Source organism: Lathyrus oleraceus, chromosome 6 (assembly GCF_024323335.1).
Source record: "Lathyrus oleraceus cultivar Zhongwan6 chromosome 6, CAAS_Psat_ZW6_1.0, whole genome shotgun sequence".
Taxonomy (NCBI): Eukaryota; Viridiplantae; Streptophyta; class Magnoliopsida; order Fabales; family Fabaceae; genus Lathyrus; species Lathyrus oleraceus.
In genome coordinates, this window is record NC_066584.1 from 50397236 (window position 1) to 50418343 (window position 21108).

Consider the following 21108-nt stretch of genomic DNA (forward strand, 5'->3'; position numbering starts at 1 on the left):
TCATATTGTCATGATCCTTGAGTTGATAAGTCCATGGTTTACCAAAAATGTCAAAAGTCAAACTTTGACTTTGACTCAGTTGACTTTGTATCAAATGAATCCAATTCTTGCAATCTTTAATGAATGGGATCTCTTGGGAACATTGGAAGATGTGAATGGATGACTTATGATGTATTTGAAGTCTTTGAACCATAATTCAAGCTTTGGGATCATGCCTTGGCTAAAAAGTCAATCAATTGACTTTGGGTCAAAACCATAGTTGAGGGTATCAGATGAACTCTGGCCTTGATGAATTTGAGATGGAATGATCTTGAACTTAATTCTTGTTGATGGAAGTCACTTGATCACTTGGGAAGGATGAGGAGTTTTAAATGTTGAGTCTCATGCCAAGTCTTGATTGATCAATCTTTGAAAGCTCTTGGTGCAAAACCTTAACTTAAGACAAACAAAGTAAAAAATCTTTTTGTATTTTCAATAGGTTAGTAATGCAAAGATGCTAGATGTCATGTAAATGATAAAAATGATGGTGGAATCTTAGGGTTGAAAATTAGGGTATGATAGACAATATTCTCTGAGTCTAAATGCACATCTTAGTATTAGGAAACTTAGGAATGGTTTAGAAAAGGTTTCATGCATTTAAAACATATTTTTTATGTGACAAACAGGTCTATGTGTCGACATATCCATGCTATGAGTCGACACACGTGGTTTATTTTTTAAGGTTGTAGCTTCTGTAATGCATGAGTCGACACATAAAACATTTCAGGTCGACACATAGAAGAAAAATTCTTCTATGAGTCGACACGTACGAGTTATGAATCGACAGATATAGTTAAATTTTAAAGCCTATAACCTCTATTTGATGTGCCGACTGTGGAGAGGTTTCAGGTCAACACATAGAAGAAAACTTTCTTCTATGAGTCGACACATGACCTATGCACATGCTTCGAATGTGTCAACACATGACCTATATAGGTCGACACATACGATGCAATTTTCCAAAAATTCGTGATTTTTCCCAATCTTTTGCATTCCTTTTGCCTCCAACTTGCGTACATATAAATACTTTATACATGCATCATTTCAAGTGTGGGTGGTGGAAAACCATAGACAAAACCAGGAATATACAAAGATTTCTCTTCATCTTCAACCTATGTTCTATGCATGCACACAAACAAATTACACATAATCATTTTTTGTTTGGGTGCCATCTAGAATTAGAGTTGATAATGACCAATCTAGGTTGTTTAATTGTAAATTGGGTTGAGAATCTTTGGGGGTTTCAAATAAGAAAGCCAAGTTAGGGTTTTCCTTCAAGATCAATTGGTGATTTGAAGGTTTTGGAAAATACTATGCAATTTGGATTCGATAGAGTGAAAGATTTGAAGAACGGGGTTTCTTGCAAAGGAGTAGCGTGAGACAGTTGATCAAATTGGTAAATCTTGGGTGACAATAATACGCAATTTGGATTTGATCGAGTGAAAGCTTTAAATAACGGGGTTTCTTGAAAAGGAGTAGCGTTAGACGGTGGATCAAATTTGGATTTTTGGGTGACTTGATCAAGCTCAGATCAAGGGAAAAGAAAGTGTTAGAATCAACATCAAACATAGGGTTTATGGTGTTGTATTGCTACATTTCTCTTGTAAAACTCCTTTTGCAAAGTAAGATTGATTATCTCAATTAGAGTTCGAATTGAGAGAAGGTGTATCCATAGCAAGGCCGATTGGGGAATTACCTAAACAAATCCTTATGTACTCACTCTCTCTATCTCTCTATATATATCTTTTTTACTTTTCATTTGCAAGTGTTGAATTATTAGATTGTGCAATCACTACGCTTGGTTAAACTTTTTGGTAACCTTTTGAAAAAGGTTTTGTTGAGTTGATCACAATATATTAGATTATGGTTGGATTTGCAAATTAACAAAACCATACAAAATTATAAACGAAATTGATTGCACACAAGGTGTTCGATAATTTTCCTAAATTAGGTTTTGTGTATTTTGTCATGGAAATAGACTTCACTTTATTGTAGCATTCAAGTGATTGTTGTTAAAATTATATTAATCAATTTGTTCTCATTAACATAACTTGATTATATATACGCATATCCGGGCTTTTCGATAGCAATTTGGTTTAGACGATTTGATCCAGGTCACTTGACCTAGCCATTAAAATTTTCAAAATAGTTTTTGTAAATTTTTTTTAACTTGGGATCTATTCACCCCCTTCTAGATAATTCGCCTTTGTCTAGCACAGACTTTAATGAAGTCTACCACTACTGATCAGAACCTGAATACTAGTCAAATCTCAAGGACAAAGGTGACTCTGATAGATCCCTATTAACCTCTGTGCCTACTTTATCACGTGAAGACCTAAGAGCTTTCAACGAAATTAATTCCTCTTATAGAAAAGTACTTTCAAACAAGATTTCAACGACATTAACCATTTGAAGAAACATCTTAATGTCTCTATTCAAGCTTCTCATGAACTCTCATGTGTTAGATCTTCAACAACTATTTCCCTCTCTATTTAAGGAGTTGAAGACTTTAAGAAAATAACCAACGAACCATTAATATAAAAGATAAATTACTCTGTCAAAACAAAAGCACACGTTATAACTTGGGATTTCTTACCTTTGTATATTTTAGAAATCCCTAAGTCTTAAAGAGTCCTTCTTGAGTTGTATTTTGTCTACACCTCTGATTGTGTATCAAGTGTATTACCCCAACAATCATTTATCTGTTAGGTATATATTTATAAGTCTCTTACTTAGTGTTTGAGAATTTTAAGTATCTTTCTTATGTGCTTGAGCATAAAAGTCTCTTGCTTGTGTACTTTAGAATTGGAAGTCTCTTGCTTTTGTGCTTGAGCATAGAAGTGTATTACTTTGTGTTTGAGAATTGAAAGTATTTTTCTTGTGTGTGTGAACATAAAAGTCTCTTACTTTGTGTTTGAGCATTGGAAGTCTCCTATATGGATCTTAACTTGTATACATCTTAATGCCAAATTCTTTTATGCAATTTTTACATGATTGTCGATTCTTGAATCTTCCAATATCACCAATTTTCTCCAAGCCTTTGTGTGTAGAAATCACTCCTTGATCCTACTGATTTCTTGAGAGGTTAATTGTCCGAAGATTTAAGAAGAACTCTGACTTGTCAGTAGATTTCCACACAATCACTACCAAGGAAATCTGGCGAGAAGAAACTCGTTCTTTTCACTAGAATTTGTCATCACCAATGACAACAACCTCAATCTTTCAAGCTACCTGAAAATCTCAACAAAGTATTCAAGAACAATTAGTTTTAAGAAGATGTCTCTCTCAATCAATTACAAACCCCTCATGATTAAGATCTGAAATCAAACTTGAGGTTGAATATGCAAGAATCTCAATGAAAGAGTTTTGAACTTTCAAAAATAGAAGGTGTTGGTTTCACAGAAAATCACAATGTTGATTATAAGATTTACTACTTGAAAAATGATGAGAAAATGATTTTATATGTTCTTGAGATTAAGCACACAAAATTAATCTGATTGTAATCAAGTGTAACATGTGATTCGAATCATAAAGCTTCCTGATTCGAATCAAGTTAAAAATATGATTTGAGTCAGAGAGTTTGAAAAGCTTTGGATTTGCCTCTGTTCAATTTGATTCAAGTCAGGATATGTACTTGATTCAAATCAAGTACACAAAATCTCATTTTTTTTCATGGTTTTTAAAATACTTTGAGATCTTTCTTTCCACCTAACTTGAATCAATCACACATGGTTCTTATTCCAATGACTCATACATTTGACTAAAATCGTCATGATTAGGTTCAAACATAAATATTGCTTTATGCATGCTAAAAATAAATCATTTAAATAACTTGATTCATAGAGGATGTGCAATTATGAAGGAGACTCAATAAACAAAAGGACATGAAAATAAAAGCGATAAGACAAGAAACAAAACCACTGTATTAGGGTACTCCCCCTGAATGTATTAGGGACATGCAAATACATGCCAAATAATGCAGCCAATGGCATTTTAGAAAGAATATTATTTTTTAATATTGTCGTCACTTTTGGTTATCATGCTCTAGACAATGATCTGGAACTTTGAGATTTAAATCATCATTACTGAATATTTTTCCAAGAGCCGTCAAATGGTTCGTCAAGTGTGTAAATCTCTTTTGAAAATCAAGAATACTTTCATTGGGTAGAATTACGATCAACTCATTTTCTTGAGATAAAGTGTTCAATTTGGATATTTTCACTTCCTCCGTGCCTTCATGTGTTATTTCCAAAATATCCTTAATTTCCCTTGTTGCTTTACAATTTAATATTCGGAAAAATTCATCCATTCCTAAGGCAGATGCAAGTATGTTCTTTGACTTCTTATCAAACAATACATTCTTCTTTTCCTCATTGTTCCAAGACCCTTTCACCTTTTGCTTTTCTACATTGTTTATGACAATTGTAGGAATGAATGATCTATTTTCAACAACATCTCATATTTCTTCTCCTTGTCCTTCTAAGCACATTTGCATGCGAATTTTCCAGAAGTCATAATACTCACCATTGAAACATGGTGGTTTGTTGCTATAGCCACTGTATGCCAAAAATGGTTTTATGGAAGGCATATATACCCAAATCAAGGAGCAAATCACCTTAACTTGCATTGATAGCAATTATAACTATAAAGTGAAACCTAAGAGAGGGGATGAGGGGGTGTGAATTAGGTTTTCTGGATTTTTCTAGTTTTAAGCAAATATTCTTCCCTTTTTACTTTTTCTGGAATTAGCTATATAAACTTTGAATGAAATTGAAAAAAAAAAGTGCAAGAAAGTAAAAGACACAAGAGATTTATGCTAGTTCCCCTTTCCGACTTAAGGGCATATCTAGTCTCTTCACACCTTGGACAATTTTCAACTATGTTAGATCTTTGTACAAGTCTCACTCCAATACCTCTCTTACAATATTCTAACATAAACACCAAACTTATGGTGAACTTTTAATCAACCCAATTCAAAGGACATTTTGACAAACACCAAAACTCTGGTGGACTTTGAATCTCCCTGAATCAAATAACCTTTTACAACACAAACATAAAGTATACCACTTTCTATTTGCAAACACTTTTAGAAAATACACACACTTTCTTTATAAATTAAGTCACCATACACTTGGTGATCAATTACAACAATATGATAAAGAATAATTTGAGTAATAATGCTTCTGGATGCTTTCTAAAATTCAAAAATTTGATATTTTTGTTCCAATAAACAATTCATAATTATATATAACTTAAGTGCTCAAAGGTTTGATGAATTTTTTCTATAATACATGAGAATTATGCAGAAAAAACTTCCATGAAGTTTGTGATTGAACACTTGAAATTTGAATGAATTGTTTGAAAATTTGAATGAAATAGGATAATTGAAAATATGATATGTTTTGCTTTAAATACATCATAGATACCTCTTAGGTTAGTAGCAATGTTTGGAGAAAGTTCATGATGGATTGCAATGGTTTGAAACAGTAATGTTTTAGATTTTTCAAATTTTCCTAGAGTGCAATTGATTGTCACATTTGTAACATTAAAATTTTTCAGCAAAAATCATGATGCAGTCGATTTCACAAATGAAACAATCGATTGACATCTTTGAAAATTTTAATTTTTGGCAGGTAAAGGCAACATGCAATTGATTGCTTGATATGTACAATTAATTGTACTATTAAAAAACTTGAATTTTGGGCTTTTAAAAAGATGTGGCTTGAATGTCAATTATGAATGAATGTTGAAAAAACTTTAGAGGGGATTGGATGAGACATTTTTTAGCATCTAAAGTTTATACAAAAATGAATCGACTATGTACCTTATCTCATGATCAAATCCTTTTGATTTCTATAACATCCAAAGACTTTGCAAACTTGATCCTAGATTCCAAAAATTTTCTTCTTTGATAAGATTTTACCTTCATCAAAACTGTCGCGGCTGGAAAAATAACATAGTCGCATCATCCTTTATTCATTCATAAGGAATAGGGAAATAATGATAAAACCTAATGACTAAGGGTGAGAGACTAGGTTCGGGAGTCAGTTAAGTAAAGGGAAGTTGTTAGACACCCCTTACCTCCATTGTACTCAATGAGATCCTCCTTTAGTTCTAGGATTAGTGTGTTTCTAAGGAACGTTTGCTTTAATATTTATTAATTGTTTAATTATTTATTTATTTACAAAAATATTTTATTATTTTAATAAGGGAATCCCTAAAAAATGTTTTTGATTATTATACTCGCTAGAGTCTTACAACTCTATGCCTACGTCGCATCAAATTTATTGAAGGATCAGAGCCCCGTAGTTCATCTTAAAAAATGTTGGTTGATTGGTGGTTTTTATCCCTTGAAAGTTCTCACGCATCGGGGGTGGAGAAGTAATTGATTTTGAAAAATGTTTCAATGCACTAGGGCATAAGACTTATAGTTTAAAGTGAGTTTAGATTGATTTTATCCCAATTGATTATTTGTAAAAATATAATTATTAATTTATTTAAGAAAATAATTAAAAGATAATTATATAAACCCAAGTATTATATCCCTTATCCCTAATTTTTTATCCATAAAACCCTAAAAATTTATCACTATTTATTGTCCCAAAATTTATCTCAAAGTTATCCCTAAATTATCCCATAGTTATCCCATAAATTTTTATCCTTTAAAATTCTAGGGTTTTGTCCAATAACCTTATCCAATATTATCCCAAAGTTATCCCTAAATTATATCCCCTCGTGTTCTAATTATTTTTTTTAATTAATAATGATATTATATATTCAATTAATAAAAATATTAAAAAGTTAATAACATACTCCTTATCCCTGATTTTTTTATCCCTAAAATCCTAGAAATTCATCTCACAATTTTATCCACATGTTTGTCCCATTTGATTTGAAAATATAATTTAATTTAATTAAGAAAATTAAATAAAATATAATAAGATATATCCCTTATCCCAATTTTATCCCTAATTTACATCCCTTAAAATCCTAGAAATTATCCCTAAATTTTATCTCATAGATTAAACCTAATTTTCCAAATTTAGTCAATATTCCATAATTAACCCTATTTTTTTAATATTATTTATATTAACCCATTTTTCCAGAACTAACCCCTAATTTCAATTTGCCTAATTGTTTTAAGATTAATCCCTAACACTTAATTTAAATCCTTAATTTTGGTATTTTAATTCCATGTTAATCATAATTATCTAAATAATTATTTAATTATTTTTGTATTAAACCTTATTATTATATTAAACTCTAAATTAATTTAATTAGTTTTAAGTTATAAGTTAATTAATAATTACTATAAAAATATTAATTAACCATAATTATCCTCATTTAACACTAAATTCTTGATTAATATTTCATAATTAATTATTATTATTATTATTTTATTCCTTTTTTAATTATTTTTGCTATTTTTATATTTTCTGAAAATGCAAACGCTACCAAATATACACATTGCACTAAAACTTCCTACAACATGGCATCAATTGCTTTTTTTAAGGCCCATATTAATTATGTTTAAAATCACAAACAATCACAAAAATTGATTTCTCAACCTCTTTAAAATCTAGATATTGTCTAAATTGAAATAATTGAGTTAACTCAATATATTTTATTTAAAAATATTTATATATTTAACTAAAATAAAATCATAATTTTAATTTCTATACACATTATCTCATCCACGAGATATATAAATAATTGATAAGGAAATATCTTGATTATAATGGAAATAATCAAATTTATTTTTAAAAACAATTTAAATTGTGATTGTAATATATTTAACTCATTAGTAAATAATTAAATAATGAAAATAAAACAAAACATAAATTGTGAAACCTAGACTAAATCACGTGACTTCACTATCTCTCAATTCAAAGGTAGTGTTTTTACTTTTCAATTCAGCCACCACATATACAATGGAAAAAAAACAATAAACTGCATCCCCAAAAACGAGTTTTCTAATAAAGTTTCAAAAGAAAATGCAAACAGAGAGAGAATCAAGGGAAAAAAAGGAGTGAAAATTGACCGAAAATATACAAAGACACCTTAACTATAGAGTCCGAGTTCTTCGGATTTGTAGTGTGTTTCACGGAGGATCAATTGTTTTCCCACGTGATTCAAACTTCGGTTCTTACTTGTTGCTTCTTCTCTTCTACTTTTGAACTTGTTTACAGATTTGTATTAGGCACAAATTATTGTTGATGATGAGAATTGATGGTTGTATGTCGAGGACGATGAATAGGTAGCAATTGTGTTCTTACTCTTTCATTTGCGTTATAAATAAATATTAAGAACATATTTTTTTTAGTCTATATACAAAAACTGCATTTTTAATCTCTAAATGATAATTCCCATAAAAAATTATTTTATTTAATCTCCACAAAATTATTTTACAATTAGATTTAAGGCTTGTTTGACTAAGTTTTGAATTTTAATTCTTAAAAATCATGTTGTAAATTTATTTACTATTTTAAAATCGTTTTGAAAAATAAAATAAAATAAGTTTCATAATATTATTTAAAAAAAAACTATTTCAAAGATAAAAAAAAAATAGAGTTTAAAGAATGGTGTGGGATGGGTTAAGATTAATCGGTAAAGATTAATAGTGTTAATTAAAAAAATAAAAGTTAAAAAATAGTATAAAACATAAAAGTTTGGATGTGAGTTATGAGAAAACCAAATAGAAATTATAATAAGAATCATGAAAAGACTTAAATAGAAGACCATCAGATTGTTATCATCATACGGTATAAAAAATTAAATTAAAAAACATAAAAAGGAAATTGGGATTCTTGTGGGAAAATATGGATTGAGACTCATGTAATTGTCACTAATAGTGTTCATTTGGTGTTAAAATAATTGATCAAATAATTAAGAGAAAAATAGGAAGCCATCAGAAATCATCATATGACCAAAAGAATAGTTTTAAAAATAAAGTTTGATACCCTTGAACAAAAAGTTTGAGACTTTGTGAGACTCGTATGAAACTATGTGCAAAACTCGGTGTAATTCCCTTCTAATCGGTGTCTCCCCAAATAATGAGTAATGGAGTATTATACAAACGTAATCATGATTCGACTTTGCTTCGCTGTGTGGATAAAAAGGAAGCAGAAAAGATTATGGAAGACATGCATGACGGTATTTTTGGGACTCATTCTAGTGGACATACGATGACCAAGAAGATTCTGAGATCAGGGTATTATTGGTCTACCATGGAAGCTGATTGCCACCATCACTCCAGAACTTGTCACAAGTGCCAGATCTATGCGGACAAAGTACATATACCTCCTGCTCCATTGAACGTGTTGACAGCCCCTTGGCCCTTTGCAATGTGGGGCATTGATATGATTGGAGAGATTAAACCTACTGCTTCTAATGGACATCGTTTCATTCTTGTTGTTATTGATTACTTTACGAAGTGGGTAGAGGCAGCCTCATTTGCTTCTGTCACCAAGAATGTGGTGGCACGGTTCATCAAGAATAGTCTTATTTGTCGGTATGGCATCCCTGAAAGAGTTATCACTGATAATGGTACTAATTTGAACAACAAGATGATTATTGAACTCTGCACGCAGTTCAAAATAAAACACCATAACTCTTCTCCGTACCGGCCAAAGATGAATGGCGCCGTAGAAGCTGCTAATAAGAATATTAAGAAGATTATACAAAAGATGACAGTAACATACAAAGACTGGCATGAGATGTTTCCATTTGCTCTTCATGGTTATCGCACTTCAGTACGCACTTCGACAGGGGCAACTCCTTTCTCTTTAGTCTACGGAATGGAAGTCGTTTTACCAGTGGAAGTTCAGATTCCTTCTCTAAGAATTATGAAAGATGCAGGCTTAGATGAAGATGAATGGATTCAGACTCGACTCGATCAGATAAATTTGATTGATGAAAAGAGACTTGCGGCTGTTTGTCATGGACAGACATATCAGAAGCGCACGACCCAGGCATTTAATAAAAAAGTCAAGAGACAGGTGTATTAAATTGGCGACTTGGTGATAAAACGTATCATTCTACCACAAGGTGATCCTAGAGGCAAATGGGCTCCCACATATGAAGGGTCATTTGTAGTTAAGAAGGTATTCTCTGGTGGAGCCATGATGCTTGCTACAATGGATGGTGAAGATTTCCCGCATCCCGTGAACGCGGACATAGTTAAAAAATACTACGTATAAAAGAGACCCGCTAGGTCGACATATCTAGGCAAAATTAAGGGCATCCCGGCGAACCAAAAGGGTTCGGGCAAAAATTAGGGATAAACATATAAAAATGTACACCCGGCAAGTCGAAAACCTGAAAAGGCGGCTTGGGCAAAAAAGGGTATCCTGGTGGACTGAAAACCTGAAAAGGTGGTCCAGGCAAAAATTAGGGATTAAAGCATATGACTATGTCCCATTCTCGGTCAACTTCACCAAAGTCAAAGAGACTGAACAAGCCAATCACTTCTATCCGACAGCAAGAGATGAGATGCTTGAAGACATAATAGCAGTAGTAGAATTAAAATCAATAGGACTTTTTTTCATAGCTGTTTTTTTCTTTGCTTTCTTGACAATTTCCTCTTACTAGGATTTCTGTCTCCTTGTATTAAAATTGCTTGTTTATAGGCCCTCTTTCAAAATCAATACAATTTTATTTCCAAAAAGATACTTTTGTTTTACTTTCTCCGTTTTGTTTGCATAAACGTCTATTGATTTAATTCGAATCAATATATGCATTTGAATATGATTGATGTTTACCGAAAATACATGCATAAAATAGAAATAGCAATTACTAAAAGACTTTAGGATCAAGGATAAGGTTTAACCATGCGTTCTAACAAATCGGTTGCAAATCCTATTCCCCAGCAAAACCAGTTATTCCCAGAAGAAATTGGCACTATTAGACAGACTGGTCATCTCTTTTATCCCCAGTCAGGTTCTATTGAATATTTCTACCATCAGACAGAAATCAAATATCCCTAGCTAAGAAAGGGTCATCAATACAAATATCTCCAACCAGAATATCGGGATTTATTTTCCCATGGCAAAAAATTTCAGACGCATAATTCATTCATGCATCATTTCACAGCATATACATGCATGCAATGTTCGCATTTATTTTCAAGCGCATAAAACATCTCATGCATCATGACATGGCATGAGGCTAACTCTTTTTTTTTCCAAGTTAATTATCCTCCTGATACAGTCAAAATAAAGATTCATTCAGACGGATATCTTTATCGATTACATTCAAGATTCAGATACATCTTTCAGATATAATCCATATGAATATTCATTTTGACAAGCATTCTGATATCCTCCTAATGATGGCATCTTTAAGCCCATCCCAGACATTTATTGCAAATACAACATATACAAATATTATCAGATATAGACTAACGTACGACTCATTCTGATTCAGCCTAACGTATGGTTCCTTCAACTGTTCCAATACGGTCTAGCGTACGACCCATTTGGATATTCATCCCCTCACATACTATCTAGCATACGGTACATTCTGAAATGTAGTCTAGCGTATGACTACCCCTTTTATCATCAGATACGACCTAATGAACGGCTCATTCTGCTACTCAGATACGATCTAGCTTATGATCCATTCTGATCTTTTATCCTCAGATACAGCCTAATGGACGGCTCATTCTGCAACTCAGATACGGTCTAGTGTACGACCCAGTCTGACTCTTCTTATCAGATACTACCTAGCGTACGGTATATTCTGAAATGTAGTCTAGCGTACGACTACTTTTTATCGCCAGATACAGCCTAACGGACGACTCATTCTACTACTTAGAGGAAATGTGAGATTTGAACACAAGACCTCTTAGACTTTCTCTTTTACCAATTAGGCCAATGTATTTAGCTGAAATAAAATGGAACCATAATACTAATATTTCGGTGAGAGTTAATTATATCTATAATATTAAAACCTCTATAATTTCATCAATTTATACTTTCATTATATAAATATTACCCCTAATTAATTGATTTTTTTTAATAAATAAGACATATTATACTGATTACTAACTCTACTAACTTTCTCAAAAATTAATAGTTATACCCTTTTTAGCATGCTCCTACAAATTATGATTTCTAAAAAATATCTAAATAACCCCTAAACTAAAATCAACTCCTTAAGAGGGACTAAAAAATCAAAATGGTCTCCCTTTGACTTTTTAGGTCATTTGACCAGATGACTGGTATGCTCTGGATGTGTTAGTGTCAACTAGAAATGAAAATTAAAAGGTGGTCAAAATTTGGGGTACGACAAAAACTAAACAAAGATAGATAATGAATATCTTATTCACATTGTTTGTTGGCTAGTCTATGGAAAACAAAGGCTCCTAGCAAGGTTTTGCGATGCGAAAAATACCTGAGCGTACGAACGCTCAAAATACAACAGAGTTACCACCGAAGTTTACTTTTGAAAGGGAAAACATTGATAAAACCGTAAAGGAACAAAAGATATGGACATCACAACCAAATTCAGGTTGATGGATCGATTATGCGTGGGGAAGGTATTAACACCTCATACATCTGTTGTACTCAACGGGAACTGTTTAGTCATCTTTGAGAATATGAGTGTTAGCTTACATTTATTTGTTTTCTTCTAGTTGTTAAGAGTTTGAAAGGAAAATGAAAATAACTAAAAATTATTTTTTTATTAGGGGACTTGACAAGATAGCGAGTCTTTCTCCTACATATTCTCGGGTACGATGAGGAATTTAAAACTAGATAGTTATGGGCAAGAAAAATATATTTTTAGGTTTTTTATTATAGAGCTTGATGAGACGTTGAATCTCGCTCCTACATATTCTCATCTGCAATGAGGAATTTAAAGCTACGTATTTCTTAGTAGAAAATGATTGTTTATTGGTTCATTTTAGTGAATGATACTCATGTCGAATTCTAGCGGTTAAATGTTGTTTGTATGCTTGCGTGTGGGAGGCTTAAGCATTTGTTTGTATCGTGGTAGAATGGACTATGTTTGATCATATTCTAGCGGTTAAACGTTGCTTGTATGCTTGTGCGTGGGAGGCTTAAGTATTTGTTTGTATCGTGATATAATGGATACAACATCATTCATTTGTGAAAAAGTTTACGGTTGGAAAAAAATTTGATTGATTGAGATTGTTTTTAGGTGGACGACGAATACTCGAGCAATGAAGCGTATGTCAACCACTCATTTATTCGAGGAGCAGAAGAATGTGCACCCCCCATTCCCTTTTCGTCCAAGTTTGGAATTTTAAAAATTATTGGCATAAGGCGAATATTGTAATAATAAAGTGTATGCTAATTGAGGCAGTCTATCACTGCATATATTTAGTCGAAGAATCGGAGCAAAACAAGTGAAAGTCGAGAAAATTGGAGGAAGAATAACCAGAGAATGAAGGAAAAATAACTAAGTATGCAAATTATGGACTTAGTGAAAATTTGAGTGAAAAAGGAGAAAAAAATAGTGAAGCTTTGGAAATAATCACATCCACCATCGCGCACGCGATATGACATTAAAAGTTGCATCGTACACATGATATAGGGTATCGTGCACATGATGGTCACTTTTTTGGGCCTTTTTATGACGCGTTCTGGTCCATTTTAACGCCTTTAAAAGAGGTTTTTCAGCACTTTCATAAGGGTTGCAATTTTGGAAGATTCGAGCATGAATTAGAGAGCACAAGTGGTGATTTTTGGAGCATTTGAAGTCATTGGAGGCCATCTCTTCAAGGGGATTCTTATGTTATCATTTTTTTTTATCAATTGTGATATTTTTAATTACACTATGAGTAAATAAATTCTTCTAGGTTATGTTGTGTTATGATGAACTCGTTTCTCAATTGTTGGATTCTATGTTGATTTGACCATTATATGAACCTATTGATCTATAATCTTATTCAATTGCTTCTTGTTTGTAATGTTTTTTTATGTGAGATACTCTTTTAATCTGATTTGGGGCACATAGGGAATACTGACCATTAGTCCATGTGTTGGACCTAGGGCAATTGTTGTACTTATGCTGGTTGAATAGGGATAGGAGACCCCGAGTAGTGTCATAGAGATTTAACATTCTATACATCGCCTTACCCTGCTTACGTTGGTGGACTAGGAATAGAAAGCTCCTGGTAGTGCTTAGTGAGTTATTTTGTGAGGGTTGGATATAACAATTTTATTAATTTGTCATGAGATTATAGTGATTAGATAATTCATACAGGGTATCAAACATCAATACGATAGGAATAAGGGATTCTATAACACAATTTGTCTGTTTCGTGACATTGTTTACGCATTTATTTATTTTTCTCACTGAAACTTGAAAATCCCCCTTTTTTACTAGTTTTTCCAAATTGCACAAGCTTCGTCTTGCTTGGAGGCAATCCCTATAAATTCGATCTTTTTATTACTTCGATATTATCGGTACACTTTCTGAGAAGTCATCACTAAACACTCGTTTATTCGAGGAGCAGAAAGATGTGAAACCCCCATTCCCTTTTCATCCAAGTTTGATTAAAGTGTTTTATTCGGAAGACGAATATTCAAGAAATGAAGCATACACCAACCACCCATTATTTAAGGAGTAGAAGGATGAGAATTCCCGATTCCCTTTTCAATCGATTTTATTGGGAAAAAGATTTTCAAATTGCTTTTGATTAAGTGCGGAAATTGACTTGATATTGATCAAGTGTTTGATTAGTTTTAAAAATATTTTTTTGATTTTTAGAAAGATTGGTTTTAATACCCATTTTATTTAATTAATTAACTGACTAGTCTACTTGATCTAAACTAATTAAATAAAATTAATTAAAATAAAAAATAAAAATAAAAAATGGTGTGTGGAATATACAAAGGGTGATGATAAAGTAAAAGCCTAAGTGAGATTGAGGCTCATTAAAAATAAAAACATAACAAAAAAAAATCAAAATCAAAATAAAACAAAAGAAAAGGTGCATAAAGACAAAGGAGGGGGTGCAACACAAGTAATGGGCAAGGCCCAACGCTGTATAGCCCAATGGCGTTTGGTCAACAAGAAAGAGTGTTGACTTCGCCGGGAGAACATGATGCACTTACAATTGAGAGTCAATGAGTGATCCAGTGGCTCAGGGGGAGGATGCAGGTAAACTGATCCAAAGGCGAGGGAATTGGCCATGTGTCCCCTAGGGGACCCAATTTGGGCTAAACAAAAGAGAGGAGTTCCACCCACTCTCTCATTTCCCTAATCTATTTCTCTCTCTTCACTTTCTAAATGCTCTTTCTTATCTCTTTAGACAAAAAATCAAACACTTGCATTTGTTCACTTTTACGGGTAAAAAACCAAACACGAAATTTTGCTCACAATATTGATTTTTTGTGTGGCTACGGATTTGAAGCTTTCTCAGGGTGAATGTTGATTTTCTCAATGTATGTGTAGCTGCTATGTTAGGTAGTATATGGTTGTTGAGTGAATTTGATTTGGATTGATTAAGGAGTGAATTAGGGTTGAGGTGAGTAGAAGTGTGTGAAGAATTTCTCAAGTGTGTGAATGAGAGGAATTCGTGTGAGTTTGATGAAGATAATTTATGAATTAGTTAGTGAAATATGTGAGGTAGTGTAGTGTGATTTGTTGTATCCATGTGAGTGATTTTTTTTATAGCCCTGATTTTTTGGGATTGAGGGGAAACCGTGTGAAGGTTTTGTGTAAGCATGTGTAATGAAAATTCTCATTTGTGTAAATAACTCAAAGTTGTAATGAAAATTCAAGTGTAATAAAAATTCAAATTCAGTTAAATTCAATCGTGCATTTCATTCCATTTTGTTAATTTCAAAAATGATAGAGATGTAAATCGTGTTAATTCCATTTTGCTTCATTGATGACGAGGATGTGGAACACAAGTCTTATTTTGTCAGTAAGATGGTTTGGAAGAGGTGTGTGATTTGCGTGGAGTGGTGTTCAAAAATAAATCGGGTTCATTAGTCCTTATTTTAAAGCTTTTGAACTTGAAGACTGCTAAGAGATTTATAGTCAATGTTCATTGGCTTTTGGCTTACCTATTTGCTAGGCACTTTGGTCTTGTAGAAATTGTATTCTATTTCAAAGGGGTGGGAGATTGTTGTGTAATGTTGATATCATTGAGATGATTAAATGTTTATCTTGAGAGTGATTTTTTTCTTTTAAAAAAATTAGTAAACACGTTGCTTGGGCGGTTTGGTTTATTCATTTGGGGAGGTACTTTGTCTAGGGTGGCTTGGCGAGTTTTTTCACTTTAGTTTGTCTGTGTGTGTCTGTATTTCTGAGTTGAATATCCTTGTGCTCTTTTTAATCTAGTCTTTCTTGCTTATAAAAAAAGCATGCTTTATATATTAAAAATCCTAATTGACACATTTTACTACTATTACGACTGAATTAAACTTAAGAGTTATTCGGTTAATTTTTAATTTATTTACCTATTATATTTTGTTTTTCTCCTCTAAAAAAACTAGATTAGATTGACACTCGTGACTCTAACTTTAAATATAAGACATGTTTTTAAAATATTGGCTTAAAAAAAATCAAGTTATAGTGGCACAATAATGTTCTAAAGAATACAAAATAATTGTTGAGAATGTATCAAGTGTGAGTAGTATGGTTAATAGTTCCACATTGGTTGTAAATATCGAGACTTGAGCATTTACAAGTGAGAGAATCCACCCACCTATTACCTTCATATTTTAGGTGAATATCTGGTGTGTCTCTCACATAGGTGTTGCTCTAAAAAAAAGAAGTCCCGTAATATTCAATGCTCCCTAGTGATAAACTCCCCCAACAAATTTTATCATGAGCCTTTGGTTCGAGAAAGGGATTGGCTTACTTGTATTGAAAGTCAACAACACCAGTGTGGTGAATAAGAAACGTTCCGTTGAAGAGTGTCAACGGCGCCAATGTGGTGAATAAGAAACATTTTGTGCGGTATAAGAGTTTATGGAAGTAAGAAGAGCTTTCACTTTAGGGGGAGCATTATGGACTCACACTTGATGGGGAGTGTTGAGAATGTATCAAGTGTAAATAGTATGGGTAATAATCCTATATTGGTTGGAAATATGGAGACTCGAGCATTTATAAGTGAGAGAACCCACCCACCTATTACCTTATGATTTTAGGTGAATATCTGGTGTGTCCCTCACAAAGGTGTTGCTCTAAAAAAATAAGTCCCATAACATTCAATGCTCCCTAGTGATAAACTTTCCCAACAAATGGTATCATGAGCTTTTGGTTCGAGAAAGGGACCGACTTGCTTGTATTGAAAGTCAACGGTGCTAGTGTAGCGAGTAAGAAATGTTCCATTGAAGAGTGTCAATGGCGCCAGTGTGGTGAATAAGAAACGTTTCGTGAGGTACAAGAGTTTGTGGAAGTAAGAAGAGATTTCACTTGAGGGGTAGAATTATGGACTCACACTTGAGGGGGAGTGTTGAGAATGTATTAAGTGTGAGTAGTGTGGGTAATAGTCCCACATTGGTTGGAAATGTGGAGACTTGGGCATTTATAAGTGATAGAATCCACCCACGTATTACCTTAAGATTTTAGTGAATATGTGGTGTGTCTCTCACAAAGGTGTTGCTCCAAAAAGAAGAAGTCTCACAATGTTCAATGCTCCCAAGTGAAAAACTCCCCCAACATAAATATCATATCAAATATATCATCTTTTTAAAAAATTTCTAAAATTTCAAATTACTTAACATGATTGAGACTTATCAAGATTAACTCTTATACATTTTTAATTTTTATGAAATGTCATTAATCTTAATGAGTTTGATGAAAATGATTTATACACTATGAACTTTATGTTCGTGCACAATATGAAGAAGATGAAGATAGAAGAAGAGAGAGAAGAGAGAATAACAAACTTTCACTACTATGCTAAAATGGTTACAAATAAATGGTTGCACAGACACTATTGTACACAGACTGCGCTTGAAGCTATTGACAACTACATTAGTTTATATACACAAACAATAATGTCAAGAAGGTGAAATACTAAAATACTGAATTACTGTTCAACTTCATCCTTTTATTCAGGATTTTTTTATCAATCATCACTAGGTTCTTGGCTTCTAAAATACTAAAATACTAAAAAATGATACTTAGTCTAGACATGCTTGCTTCTCTCATGCATCACTAGGTTCTTGGCAAGATTGATTACAAACATGTTATCAATCATCAGCTTTAGAGGCTTGTCTACCTTGATCTTTAGATCCTGCAGTAAATTCAGAAGTCAAACAGCTTGACATGCAACCATAGCACCTGCAATACATTCAACTTCATAGGTTGGCAAAGCAACAATTGGTTGCTTCTTGGAACACCAAGAAATAGGACCTCCCAGATACTTAAACAAAATATCCATAAGTACTTATTCTATCAACTCTATCAACATACCAATTAGAGTCTGAGTAGCACATCAACTCTGAATTAGCCTTTTCACCAGAAGAGAACAAAACTCCATACTCCAGAGTCCCCTTAATATACCTCAGAATCCTGACAGCGGATTGGTAATGAGACCATTTCGGTTTACTTATGAACCTACTAACCATTCCAACTGCATAACAAATGTCAGGTCTGGTATTATACAAATACCTAAGAGATCCAACCAATTTCTTAAAAGTTGTGGCATCTACGTCACCATCTTCAGAATCCGAATCCAATTTGTGATTTGTTTCTGACGGTGTGGCAGCAGTCTTACAATTTAGCAGCTCGAATCTCTTCAGAAGCTCAAGTTCATATTTCAGTTGATGCAAAATGATACCCTTCTCATAGTACATAAACTCCATCCGTAGGAAATATGTCATATTTCCTATATCAGTTATCTCAAACTCATTCATCAACACCTTCTTGAACTTAGCCATCTCATGTTCACAACTTCCTGTTAGCAATATGTTATTAACATACAGGCATACCAAAATCATATTACCTTCAAAAGTATGTTGAACATAAACGTCACACCCTATCTCACACTTTCTGAATCCTTGGAGCTAAAAAAAATAAATCAATTTTCAGATTTCAAGCTCCAGGAGCTTGTTTTAGTCCATACAACGCTTTATGTAACCTGTACACCATCCCTTCTTGATTTTTTTTCACAAATCCCGGAGGTTGTGACACGTATACCTCTTCTTTTAATGGACCGTTCAGAAATGCAAATGCCACATCTAAATGCATCAGAGGCCAATTCATGTTAGCATCTATCGCAATCACCAGTGTCATTGTCTCATGTCTCGCTGCAGGAGAAAACACCTCAAGGTAGTCTAACCCAGGTTTATGTAGAAAACCTCTTGCCACTAACCTTGCTTTGTGTTTGCTAATTGATTTATCTGACTTCAGTTTCACCTTGAAAATACATCTGACGTTAATGGCTTTCTTATCCTTTGGAAGCACAATCAACTCTCAAGTCTTGTTTCTTTGTATAGCCTCAAGTTCTTCTTTCATGGCCTCCAACCATACTTTCTTCTTAAGCGATTATTTAGAACACACTGGTTCAGAGTCTACTAACATGGCACACTAAATGACTTCCCCTTTAGAGTTTACTTCAGTATCTTGCAGCATGTCAAACTCTGCAAATCTTCTTGGAATGTTTCTGATTCTTTGTGGCCTCTGAACTTGTTAAAAATCTTCTTCGAACACTAGAACAATATCATATGCTGGAACCCCATAAGTACCACCTTCAGAGGCATGACCACCTTTAGAGTCTGGAATATACCTAGAGTCTGGATTTCCACCAGATTCTAAATCACCATTAGAATCTGGATCAGAATTAGATTCACCATCAGAGTCAGACTCGCCTTCAGAGTTAGAATCACCTTCAAAGTCACCTTCAGAATCATTTTATGATTCTGACTCATCTTCAAAACCTTCAGATTTTGAAGTACCTTTAGAGGTTAACTCTACACCAGAGTTGGATTGAGATTTACTCAAATCCCACGCTTTTGATTCCTTCATAATGACATTTCTATTGAATTCAACCTTGTTAGTGACAGGATAATAAAGCTTATAAGCACCTATATTGTGGTACCCTACAAGCAACATAACTTTTCTTCTGTCATTCAACTTCCTTCTCTTAGCATCTGGAACATGTTTATAACAAACTGAACCAAACACCTTCTAATGGCTCAAACTTTGCTTATCTCTGGTCCACTTCTCTAAAGGAACAATTTCCTTCAGATTCTTGGCTGGACACACGTTGAGCACATATGCTGAGGTGGCAACAACTTCTCCCCACAAGGTGTGAGGTAGCTTATTCTCCTTCAGCATGCTCTTTGTCATATCAAGCAAAGTTCGGTTTCTTAATTTAGTAAGACCATTATGTTGAGGAGTGTATGAAGCAGTTACCTCATGCTCAATTCCATTATTCTTACATAACTTTTTAAACTCTATAGAATTATACTCACCTCCACCATCAGTTCTGAGAATTTTAAGCTTCTGACCACTCTGATTCTCAGCCTTGATTATGAATTTCTTAAATTCAGCAAACACCTTGTGTTTGAACTTTATAAGGGATGCCACGTTATCCATGTGAAATCATCAACAAATGACACTGAGTATTTATCCCCTCCAAGTGAAGGTATTGGAAATGGTCCACACACATCAGAATGCACCACACCTAGAGCATGCTTTGATCTTGGAGGCATTTCAGATGAAAATGGAAATCTTGGTTGCTTCCCTCTCATGCACACATTGCATGGCTTCTTTGGCTTCTTAATTGCAGGAATTTCATGTACCAACTTCTTTGAATTCAGATCAAATCTTTTGTGCAACAACTCACTTTCCTTCATAACACTTGTTGCACTAAGGCATTCAGAGTCTGCAGTTTTAACATTCACTTTGAATGTCCTATTCATTCCTTGTATTGACTTCATAATCAACTTTTGATTACAATCATATAACTTCAAAAGATTATCCTTCATGGTAACTGAAAATTCTTTCTCAATTAATTAACCTACACTCATCAAATTTCTTTTCATGCAAGGAACATACCACATATTCTGAATCAATGTTGTTTTGCCATTATTCAGAACTACTCTGACATTTTCCATACCTTCAGCATTAAGGTAT

General features: G+C 33.3%; 1 protein-coding gene across 1 annotated transcript; it reads right to left on the bottom strand.

Annotated features, from left to right (window-relative positions):
- Positions 1-18218: 18218 nt before the first annotated feature.
- LOC127093943 (uncharacterized mitochondrial protein AtMg00810-like) lies at positions 18219-18908 on the bottom strand. Its single transcript, XM_051032830.1, has 2 exons — positions 18442-18908; positions 18219-18309 (listed from the first exon to the last, which is right to left on the bottom strand). Exons 1-2 carry the CDS (start codon positions 18906-18908, stop codon positions 18219-18221), a joined length of 558 nt encoding a protein of 185 aa, XP_050888787.1.
- Between the last annotated feature and the right edge of the window lie 2200 nt (positions 18909-21108).